The sequence below is a fragment of the Protopterus annectens genome, chromosome 16.part0 (genome assembly GCF_019279795.1).
Source record: "Protopterus annectens isolate FY-2018-M chromosome 16.part0, PAN1.0, whole genome shotgun sequence".
In the NCBI taxonomy this organism is placed as follows: domain Eukaryota; kingdom Metazoa; phylum Chordata; order Ceratodontiformes; family Protopteridae; genus Protopterus; species Protopterus annectens.
Genome location: NC_056750.1, coordinates 422,815,534 through 422,828,154, shown reverse-complemented (window position 1 = coordinate 422,828,154; position 12,621 = coordinate 422,815,534). Strand labels below are relative to the sequence as shown.

General features: G+C 40.0%; 1 protein-coding gene across 1 annotated transcript in view; it reads left to right on the top strand.

Annotated features, from left to right (window-relative positions):
- Positions 1 to 427: 427 nt before the first annotated feature.
- Positions 428 to 12,621, top strand: part of PPP6C (protein phosphatase 6 catalytic subunit) — a 1,288,377-nt gene continuing 1,276,183 nt past the window's right edge. Inside the window, exon 1 of the mRNA XM_044058362.1 lies at positions 428 to 552. Within this exon, the coding sequence (XP_043914297.1) occupies positions 478 to 552 (75 nt within the window). The 5' untranslated portion in view covers positions 428 to 477. The remainder of the gene's footprint in view (positions 553 to 12,621) is intronic.

The following is a 12,621-nucleotide window of genomic DNA, read 5'->3' as shown; positions in this document are numbered from 1 at the left end:
TCACTGATAAAAATGAATTATCGATTTAGTTTTTAACATTCGATTTTCGGGAATTACCAGTCCATCAAGGCAGAAACCCATTTTCAGCGGAGGCCCGGTGAGAAAAGCTCTAAAACTTTAAACTAAGAACTAATGGTAAATAATCCAGAATCATTGGTAAAATGTGTTCTTGTAATGAATTACCAATCATACGAACTTCCTAGATGAAGCTGTTAACACGCTGCTGGCAAGTATACCACATTATGAGATGCAGCTTTCCACACAATGGAGATGAAAGTTTAAGGGTTATAAACAACTCTTAGCTATACAATACAAACCAGTGACACTTTTACTGAGTAAGAAGTGATAAATCGTACTCAACCACTACCTGCATTTCTAAATATTTCATTACATTTCACGAAATTAACTGACCGGAAGCTTCCGAGGAAATGACGAAACATTAGTAGCCCATAGTCCCCAGAAACAGTTGTTCGCAAGATGGCGCCTTTGGATTTAGACAAATATGTTGAAATTGCTAAACAGTGCAAGTATCTACCAGAAAATGATTTAAAAGTAAGCAGTGAAAACTTTTATATAGTGTGCAAAAGTGTGTTATGTGTTGCGGATAGTTTGTTCTGTAACAAGCATTACATTTGCGGTACTTTAAATGGGTAGGGCGTATGTTAGGCAGAACTACCTGGACATCCATCATTTACAGTGTGCAGAACACTTATGTTTAGTGCTGTTTCATGACATCTTTATTGGAAATGTTCTGTTTTGTGATACTGTTGAGTTGAGTGAATGTATGTGTAGTTATAGGAGTTGTTGCTCTTTCTATTTGATAATATAGTCGTAGTCGGGAACTAACTTTGAGGTATTTTTCGATGTTTGATACCTAAGTGGAACAAGAAATGTTCTTGCTAGGTTTGTGACATTCTGAAGCATGTCACTTTGATTCGTAATTGATTTTTTTGTTGTAGTTCGTGTCTATAGCGTTGATTAATGTTTTTAGATTATCTGAATAATGTTAAGATAAAATTCCTGTTTGTGTTGAAGGAAACTTTCATATGAAATAGTAGCGCATAACCCAAACTGTTATTCATTGTACAAGTATGTATGTCAAGTCTGTTATGTCTGAAGGAATGTGCGTGTTTTCTTCCCTTTTTAAGACTGTGTTCTAGACAGCTGTTTTATTGCTCCCTGCTAGGTTCCTTTTAACGTCAGTATTTATAATTTTGTTAAGCGAGGTAGAGCCATTTGTCTTTTTGGACCATTTATAGGATTAGCCCATGGAGTGCAAACAGAAGTGAAAAATGACTCATCTGAGTGTAAATTGAATTAGAGTAATCAGAAGTAATACTAAACCTCTGGGGAACGCAGAGAGTTAAACGTACCATCAGTCTAACACAAAACAATACAGAAAAGTGGTTACTGAATATAGATCAGCGTTCTCATCGTAGGATGTGCCTTTTTTCTAGCTTTACAGGTGTTCTGTCAGACAGCTAGTTTGTTGTCCAGTTTACACTCTATGGATGAATGTTTTAGTTTCCCAGTTTGTAACATATGCCTTACTGGGGAGAGTGTTGAATGCTTTGGCCAGGTCCAGGTATGTCATGTACACACTATAAACTCCAAGTGCATGAGTTACCCCATCAAGGAAGTGTCCATGGTCAAGAAGGTATGATCTCAATTTGACAAAGCCAAATTGTTATGAATCCTTGGTTAAAAAGTTACGTTTCTAACTACGACATCAGAAACAACATATTTCTCTGCTGATTAATCTCTTGTTTGTGTCTTTCAGCCTTTCCCGGTTAGGGGTCGTCACAGCGGAACCCCATTCCGCTAATGATTGGCAGTAGAGTTTTACGTGCTGGTTTGCTGGGCCTAACGCACAACCTTCTGCGAAGGAACGCCCATTCACGCATGTCGCCACACAGAAGACGCTCTAACTGAGAATCGAACAGGCAACGTCTAACTGTGAGGCGACAATGCTACCGCAGCACCACATTAACTTTTGATAATCGAAATTTTATTATAGAAGTATTTAGTCCTCCAAAATCTAAGACCAAAGCCGGGTGGCAAATTTAAACGAAATATTTAAAGTGTAAGTAATAATGTAAATGCCTGCTGTAAATCCAGATAGAACAAACTTTTAAAGCAAATTTTTAAATGGCAAACGCTATCGGAAATGTATCAGCATTGCAGACAAAACCAATATTATGCAATTTGTACAATTCACCCATAAAGCAAAAAAAAAAAAAAAAAAATTTTCACCAGGGTTGTAGTAGCAGACCTCATCTGTAAGAAGACTTAAAATATCGATAGTATGTGCACCAACCTTTTTGTAATAGCGAAACTGTTCTGTAAGAGTAAGAAATGGTGCAAGGTATCCTTGTATAAATGAGTAGTATAGTCTGTTTTTGGATAGATGAGCAGTGTTTGAGAACAATTTATGGTAGGTACTTTCTGCCCTGGTTGCTGTGTTTTTATGGCGGTGAAGGATGTTTTAAACAATTTTTGGGTTATCTTTAACTATTGTATCAGGTGGCAGTTCAGTGTTGACAAAGGTCAGGGTTCCCTCTGTGAGTGTTAATCTTTGCCTTGGCAAGTTTGTTGCCTTTGCTTGAGCGGAAGGTGGGAAGCTGGTTTTATTTCTAGTATTAGCTATGTTTGGCAGTTGAGACTCTAGTATGAGAAATGTAGTTTGAATGATAGAACGCACAACAAGATTTTCTTTTTACAGAAGTTAAGGCTTCAATAAAGGTGCTTAAAAATGTTTAATAAGTTATCCTGAACAACACAAAGTTTGACTTGTGTTTGATGAAAGAAACTTTATTTCTGGAGGGGCAAGTCACCATGGTGTACTGCATATAGTTCTTGCTGAGGTTACTACATTGAAGGTGAGTTACAGGCATTGTGAATTTTCTGACAGTTGTGTGTGGGTTTACATAAAGGAACGTGGAAAATTTCCATCAGATTCCACTGCTTGACTACTGGCAAGGGAGGAGGATTGCACTGGCATTTATTTTATATTCCACTTAAAACTGTTATAATGGAGGTTAAGAAAATTCTGGGAGAAATACAGTTTTCAGCAAGGAATATTACTTATAGGTGTGGACTGGAATGTGATTTGCAATAGTGAAGATATGACTGGGGAGCCCAGAAGGGAAAGTATAATGAAGGACGATAGATTTTTGAAGAAATTTACAAAAATATTTGGCATGGAAGATGTGAATTCAGTAATAGGAGTTTGGATGGAGTTTACATATTATTCTCCAAGATATAGTCTTTTCCATCTCTTATTTCCATTTCTAATGTCACGTATGTCATGAAATAACTACATACACTGTGAACTCTCTTTCACACACTATTGAAAATGTTTGCATCGAATAATTTCTCTTGTGTATGCTCCCTCCCCACACTTATGTTTTTGATGAAATGTTTCATTGAAAGTATAAATTGTAACCTGTTAACACTAAAATTGTAAAACTGTGGAGCTTTTCTCCCTGGGCCTCCGCTGAAAAGGGGCTACTTAGCTCAGTCAAAGTAAACCCGGTCAACTTAAGCTTTCATACATCTCTCCGATCTCTCGCAGACAGTCGCTTCTGCTTTCATACATGCATCCTCTCTCTCCTCAGTTCATTCAATTCCAATCCACTGAAAAATGTTCCACGTGCCGCACTTTCTAGCCGAAATATACATTTAAAATAGTGTTTATGGAATAGTGTAGGTTGTAGTATTTGCCGGGTCTGTTTTTAATAGTATAATACTCAAGCAACCAGAAACTACACTTATCCAGCATCCTAGAGTTTACTGTACCTGACAAAATCAGAAAGAGACATTACAGTGTTGTGGAACATTTTGAGACAGTTTAATATCTTTTCAGGATACAAAATTAATGAAGATGAAACAAAGGCAATAGTGGTATATTATGTACCGCATACGGATTGATTCAGCAGTATCCATATTTATAGGGACATGATAAAATGAAGTATTTGAGTGTGGATTAAAAATGATTCTAGTGTGTCTGCTAAGGATATGTGGGAAGAGACTAAAAATATAGTACAAAAATTGAGAAAATGGAAGCTTTGTTATAGTTTTTTTATAGTTTTTGCTTTGGATAGTAAGATTCAGCTTTAGTCCCTTTAGTCTTATACACAGGTCAGGCATGTTCTCATCAACCAGATGAGAAGTTGTGGGCAGTAATTAATGAAGAGCTGAAGGACCTTATCTGAGAGGAGAGGATGGCGAGAAAAGTGGGATAAGCTGATTCTTCCAGTGGAACAGGGTGGATAGGGATTACCCAATTTGAAGGGGTATTCAGAGTTATAAAGTTAAGGCTCCTATACATACAAGCCGAAAACTATAATTCGTAGTAGAATGGGATAATGAAACTGGGGGAAGCTCAAGAAACAAGGGGAGACTGGGATTTTGGATGCAGGCCTTAAAGGAGAATAACATTAATCATACAGAATATTAGATTCCTAAAGTAGCAGAAAGTATTCTAAGAACTAAACCAAAACAGGAATGGAGAAAGGAGATTTTGCCGATGGGGATGCCTGCAATTAGGGATAGAGACAGTAGGCAAGAGGGGGCTGGAATATATTGGAGAAAACTGACAAAAGAACCAAGGTATTCGGAGCAAATAATTCGAGAGGGATGATAATAGAATGAGAAGAAGGCACAAATTTATTTGGACTGCAGGTTAGTGTGTGCCTTCCCTATCAAGGATTGATACCAGAGTAAAGGCTAAGAGAAATAAAGGGATCCTAAACGAAAGACCAGCACTGATGGAGGTTTTAGTAGAATCTAGAACAGAAGCTGCCGTTAAAGGAATAATTAGTAAAGCATATAAAATATTGCATACTAACTAAGAATCAGTCAGGAGGTTAGGAAGGATTGGGAAGAGAGACTGGATAAGCAATGCACAAATAAACAATGGGAGGATGTATGTATGTCTCCCAAATATGCAACAAAATCTAGAAGATTTAGGTTTTTTGCTTTGAAATGTTTACACAAGGGATAAGAAACTAAGAGTAATGCTACTCAATGCCAGAAGTCTAAACCTCAAGATGCATGCACTCAAAACTCTCCTTAGCATGGAGAACATCGATATCTGTGCAGCAACAGAAACGTGGTTCAAGGCTCCCAAGAGCACCCCAGCACTACCAGGTTATACCTCATACTATGCTTTTCGGCCCCAAAACTTGGACCGAACCAGAAAAGGAGGGGGAGTATCAATATTCGTCAAAGATACCCACACCTCCAGGTTGGTGGCACAGCACGAAGTATCAGAGACTATCCATGTGCAACTAATAGTGGGTAAAACCGACTTCCAGTTTGTAGCCTGCTACAGACCACCCTCCCAAACCCAGGAACCCCACTCGGTCTTCCTGAGAACACTGGAAAATATGAAGGTCTCTCCAAACACCATTATATTGGGCGACTTCATCTACCCAAACATAGACTGGGAGCATTACTCTAGCTCCAGCACTCTAGCTCAAAGGTTCCTAGAATTTATAAACTCAAATGCTATGGAACAACTTGTTACCACTCCCACAAGAGGGGAAAACATACTGGACCTGATCATCACCAACATGGGGACTCTATGCTCCAGACCTGAAGTGTATCCCTCACTGGTAAGATCAGACCATAAACTAATCTCACTGGATATTCACATCCCGACCCCACCCCCTGCCCAGAAAACCACAGTGAAAAACTTCTCTAAAGCAAATTTCACGCTCCTCAAAACCGAGGTGGAATCCTTCAAAGCCCCCGGGCCTGTGGAAAATACGGCCCAGACCGCAGAATCCTTTATAAACACATTCTATGAACACCTTCAGGAATGCATGGATCATGCAATCCCATATAAAACCAAGACCCAATCCTCCAAAGGCAGACATCCTGTCTGGTGGACCCCAGCCATAAACAAACTATACAATAGAAGGAGGAAGCTACTACATGATAGAGCAAAATCCCAAAAAGGGAAGGCATCTCTGATCAATGTTTAGCAACAAACTACGGGCAGTCATAAAATCGTCTAAGGCCAGCTTCGAGAGAAAAATTGCACAGGACACTAAGGATAATCACAAGGCTTTCTTTAGTTATGTTAGGAACCTGGGTGGGAATTCCCAGATATGCTCAGAATTGGTCCAAAATGACAAAAGATACACCGAACCCACAGACATTGCCAACATCCTAGCTGACAGGTTCAGCGCAAACCCCCCCCCCCACCAAAAGGGCAAATATCTATCCCAGCAGAGTGCTGCCCCCTTGACATCTCAGATGCTCAGGTAAGAGCCGCCCTCTCCAAAGCAAAAAACACAGCATCAATGGGACCAGACGGTGTCCCGGGCTGCGTCCTACATGAACTCCAAGAAGAGCTAAACCCAAACATAAAACTACTGTTCAGTCTCAGCCTTACCACAGGATATGTACCCAAAGAGTGGCATACAGCAACAGTGGTCCCTCTCCACAAAGGTGGTGCCTCAACGGATCCTGGAAACATCGCCCCATAAGCCTGACTAGCTTGGTCTGCAAAGCTATGGAAAGGATCATCATGGACCTCATAAAAAAAGATATTGGGGACCTACAGACACTGGATCCTACCCAGTTCTGCTTTAAGGGCAGATCCTGCCTCTTAAACCTGGTCGATTTCTTTGAAACAGTCACCAAGGCCATTGACGAGGGGAAGGTGGTCCACACAGCCTACCTGGACTTCGCAAAAGCCTTCGATACAATACCCCACTCGGGCATTATAGATAAGCTTACCAGATTAAATATAAACCCCTATGTCACTAGATGGGTTGCAAACTGGCTCAAGGACAGAACCCACATGGTTAGAATTGCTGGAGCTATGTCAGACTCCAAACCAGTTACAAGTGGCGTCCCACAAGGCTCAGTCCTGGGACCTCTCCTGTTCGGTATATATTTCTCGGAGGTACAGGCCAACACGGAAGGACTGTGGCTGACCAGGTTCGCAGATGACTGCAAACTGGGCGCTACAATCGAGACTCCAGCTGACACAAGCATCCTCCAAAAGGGCCTCATAGAAACAGACAACTGGTGCCAGAGCCATGGCCTCAAGCTAAACGCCAAAAAGTATAAAGTCATCCCCTTTGGCAAAAACAAAGTGCCCACAAATTACCACATAGGTGGTAATCCATTAAGTACAGAAGAAGTAATTAGGGACCTGGGGACCCAAGTTGATAGCAATCTCTCATTTGACAACCACGTGGCTAGAAAAACATTTTATATAGCCCACCTAATCATGAAGGGGTTCACATCTAGATCAGGGGAGGTCATCGTGCCTCTTTACTCATCCATCATCAGGCCCATAATTGAGTACAATGCCCCTTTTGGGGTGTACCTTACCAGACACCTGCAGCAACTGGAAAGACCCCAAAAGTACCTCACCAAGAGGATCAAAGGGCTCACACAGATGCCATATGCTGCCCGGTTAAAGAAACTCCAGCTCTACTCAGTGGCATACCGCTTGCTCAGAGGCGATCTGTGCCTGACGTATAAAGCCATGTCCAACCCGGAATTAATGGACATGCTGCACCTCAGAAAATCCAAATCCCATCGAGCTACGCGCTCGAGAGACTTGAACCTCAGCGCTGAAATAAATAGGACATGCTGGAGGGACAGATTCATAACCCAGAGGCTCCCTTCACTCTGGAATAAAATCCCAGGTCAGGTTAGGCAGAGTCCCTCATTGACTCTCCAAGAGGAATCTTGATGAGTGGATGGGGGATTGTAGGTTTACCCCGGGTATCACTTCTGTGTCACTGTTAGACAGAGGCACAGTATACTAACCTCGAAAAAGGGCATAGCAAAATTTAATTTAAAATGGGTGGCGAAAGCCAAACACACTCTGGCTAGGATTATAAATGCCCTAGGGCAGATAGCCTAGTATGAACCTATATATATTTTTATATCCCAGGTAGACGGCAAATGTTGGAGGTGTGACTGGGAAGAAAGAGGTACTTTGGAGCGTATTTTCTGAGTGTGGGATGGGTTGGCGGACTTTGAGGATTCCCTGCGGGATGCACTCTGAGATGCTGGGTAGGCAGATTGCTGTGACAAGGAAGATGATTTTTTCTGAACTATGATAGAGAATTGGAACTGCCTAGACATGGTGAGGTCTTGCTTTGTCTAATTATGGTGGCTGCCAAAATAGTAATTATTAGAAAATGGAAATCAAAATGTAAACCAGCTATATTAGAAGTAGTGAATATCGTAACAGAGTTGACTGGTATTGAGATCTTCAGAAAAGGGTAGGAGCAAACTACTTAGAAAAACATGGGAATTGTGGGATTACTACATACATGGGAGGAATGATGTTTAAAAGAAGGCAGGACTTAAATGAACTATGCAATGTTTGACTGAAAATGATTGGGTAGATTGTAAGTAATGTATAATGGTTGCAAGTGGGAGTGTCAGTATGGTTTGTGATGTAATATGCTTGCAACTAGGATTGTGTTGGTGTGGTTTGTTTTCATTTATATAAATGTGTGGTTGCTTATGTCATAAGTCATGGTTTAATTGAATAACGTCTGTAATGCTCAGATTATATGACATATAGCAGTATATGTGACGTGTAATGTTTAGTAATACAGTTTGATTACTTAAGTATAAATGTAAATTTGCCTATGTCACTAGTGATAATTTAATAAAGTTGTTAAAAACAATTCCACTGCTTGAATCTATTCTCTTGTGTTTTTTATGTGGGTGAGTTGTCAAAATGTTACAGCATGGTTTCCTTGGGTTTTTCTTAACCTTTTTAACAAGTACCAAAGATTGTACATTTTTATTTATATTTAATTAGTTTTTATAGTGATAAATGATACATGTTCGTCAGCTAGTTCATTATGGTCCACATGGCCGTTTTGATGTCTACACTATGTGTTTACCAGGTCAGAAAATTTGAGTCGGCAGCAAAAGGGGTGCCATTCATATTTGGTTTTACTCTTGGTAATGTGTGGATTTTTATTTAATCAGTCACGCGATGGTTTAAATGTCATGGCTGAGTTCCATAAAATATCTTGATGCTCACTGGTCATTGTATGGCTTTCTCCTGTTTTGGTAATTATGATAGCCAAGTCTTTTCTCCAGTGTTCTTGGGCCCCACTGTAAACTGGATAATTGCAACAAATTACCCAGTAAAAGAAAAGGTTTTGGTTGCATAGCAGAATCCTGAAGTTTGTTTTACGTGAGTATTGGAAACTGAGGGAGTTAATGAAATCTTGTTTAGACCATAATTTCTTCTCATAAATTGATTTTAGTTGGGTTGTTTAGTTTAATTTGTTTTTCGTATTTTGTAAATGGTATCCAGTTTTTCTTCTTATGCTGAAAGAGGGAAAGCTGTTAACATTCATTCGTATAGTATATTCTTAGAGGGTTCAGGCGCCTAGGCAGCGTGCCAGTTCCCTGTGGTACATATGGCTGGGGACACATGGGTGAAATGACATTCAGCTGCAGGGAAATATGGCTTTCTGTGAATTCCCTGTGGGCAAAGAGAAGCACACACTGGCTTGCCCACAGCTTTAATAACCATGTGCATGGGGACAGAAAAAATAATGAATGTTGCACTCTGTGTACGGTACATGCTTATGTAACTACAACATGTAGAAGTGTGCTAAAGCATGGAGAAAATCCTGCAGGCTACTGTAGTCACATTTAGGCTCCAGTATGTATTTTAAGTAACGTTCTTCAGATACTGTGAAAGGGGGTAGTGGTTCAGACACACCAATTATAACGGTGCTGCCCATTTTGCACTGCTTTTTTACTGCCACTGACGGTGCCTACTGGGCAGCCTGTTGCTCATGCCTGCTGTGTTTCCTGCTGTTTCATGTTGCCTTGGGGGCCATGGACATTATTTTCCCCCTGTGCATTTATTTATTGAAGTTGTGGACATGGCACAGCATTCTTTTCTTTGCCCACAGAGAATTCACAACAGCCATATTTCTCTGCAGCTAAATGTCACTTAAGCCATGTGTCCCAAGTAAGTGTACCACAGGGAAATATCACACTGCCTAGGCCTGTCAGTTTTAATAATTGTGTCGATCAAGTAATTATCAGTGATTCATAACAGACATAACTACGGTTGCAGCTCCAAAATTTAATTTCACAAGATTGGTTTAGTATTTGAATCTCTGTAGTTTGGTGACCACCATGCTATTTGGAAACATTTTGGAATCTTGGTTTAACTTTTAAATTTTATTCTGCAAATACTGTGCTGAATAAGTGAGCACATGTAGTGTTAATGTTGGTCAACACAGATGCCATGTAATTTTTTTTTTTTTAAATCACAAAACATGAATTTTAGGAAATCTACTTATTGTTTAATTAGGTTAGTTTTAATACAGTCATGTGAAACCATATTTTTTTGTGGAGTTGTGCATTCTTCCAGTATATTTTGTGACTCTGCATTTCAGAACTGATGCCCTTACATTGATTAGGGGCTTGGGATGTTCCTGTTTTCTTTTTTTGTATAAACAGCAATGCCAAATAATATCCTAAGGATGTTTTCCTTCTAGGCTTGATGTCTTGTCTGCTTAAAATGTCCGTATGTTTTATGTCCCTTTTTTTGTGTTAATATTCTTTTGTCATTTTAGCACTTTTGGCTTAGTGGTGTGAAAATTGCCTTGTAACTCTAGGTTTTAATCCTCCGTGTGCCACCGTCTTGAAGTTGCTATGATTCCCATGTGTCTGTCTCCCCCTCCACCCTTCTGGGTACTGATGGATGTTCCAACCTCTGAAAAAATGGTGCCTCCTGAATATCAAGGTTAAACTTGCTGAGCTACTCTCTTGATGAGTTTGCTTCCCTTTGTCAAATTTGAGTGGGGGTTTACACTAATAGGGAAGTAACCCTCCCTCCAGCACACGGCTAGGTTAGAGCTACGTAAAGCACCTTTTCTCTTGGGGTCTTCAGTTTGACCATATTAAGGACCACATCCCCAAACATACTGGTTGATAGGATATGATGAGTATGCAGGCATTGTTTATTTAGAAAAAAGTGTGTTAGTCTACATAAACATGTTTACATTGTTTTATTATTTATTCAGTGCCATAGAAGGTAGCACACTTGTCTTTGATGCAGAAGGTTATGGATTCTATTCCTTCACTGGGTAGCTGGGCTACTGACATGAAGCATAAGTGGGATGCTGCACTCTTGAATGTCATCTTTCAGATGACCTCATTTAAACTGAAGTTCCATATGCATGATTTGTTGGTAGCTCAGGTGGATGTATAAAAGATAGCACAACACCCATTGAAAAGAGTATGGGAAGTTCCCTGATGCCCTGGCCAAATCTCCTTGTAGTGTAAATACCACCTTGGGTCTCCCCTGAGAAGAGGCCACTAGCCTAGTGGGACTAACTAGATCAACAAATGATAAATGCATATGTTGGTCAGATAAGCCCAGCGGATATGGTTGCTTGTCTTCAGAGACAACCTGACAGCATTTTCTAGTTACGCTGTTAATTTAGAGTTGCATGGTAGAAAAATAAAGCTGGAAAAAATCATGCAGTATGTTGGCACAGAAAACAGTTACTTAACAGCTCAGAGCTTATTTATGTATTTGTCTTTATTTACCAGGAAAGTCCAACTGGATAATACCCATTTTCAGCCAAGGCCCGGGGAGAAAAGCTCCATTTGCTTACATATCATTATACCAAGTTCCAGATAAACACAGAGTAGTCAAATTTCTGTTTACATTTATACACATGGATTAGTTACATTTATAAGATCTTATAGGTAAGAGCCCATGTGCAACTTAATGAGTTGTACAGGCAGCAGTTATGTACAACATTGTTTTGTCATTACAGTGAGAGGTTGAGAGTATTCTGTTTAAGGACAGTATTTGGAAAGTATCGTATTGTGAGCACAAAGTCTTAACCTGGTGATGAGCATGTGCAGGACCAAAGCTTTAATTCTCTAAACTTATTCCTTCATGCTTAACTCTTGTGGTCTGAGTTATAGCTGAAAAGAGTTCTAGAAGGAGATATTAACTTAGTTTAAATGGCCTTAAGTGTACATTTTTGTAGAGATGGTTATTTAATTAAAGAAAGAACTAGTCCATACAGAACAATGGTGTATACAGAAAGGGAACAAACTAAATGCAAGAAAAACCTATTCATTTTCAGCTTAGGGAAATACCCCTCATCTACACCTTACAGCGTAGTCAATCTTTCACTTCACACAAGCATGCCAACCAGGGATGCACCTAGGTTGACCATTCCTTCTCTTCTGAAAACCATGTTGCAGTAGTAGCTAGAAATTGTTCTTTCTAGTACAACTGATTTCTTCTAGGTCAAATGTGCTGTTGTTTGCCCCCTTGTATACTTTGTCCTAGTAAAACCAATTATTAAGTACAGTGCTCACATTGGCATGCACCTAGCTAGCCATATCGTGCAGCTAGAAAGACCCCAAAGGTTCCTGATGCGGGTGGCTGGTGGGGGAATGGCCTAAAACTTTTAGCAGCTTAGACTGACTAATAGCCCTATTCCTTCACTTTCTCTAATAGGTTCCTGTGTGAAAATCTGTGTCTGGAATTCTATACTATCCAGGACTTTCCTAATGGATGTCCTGTATCTTCACAGGACAAAGCACCTAAACCAAGGCTATGAACCTCCACCA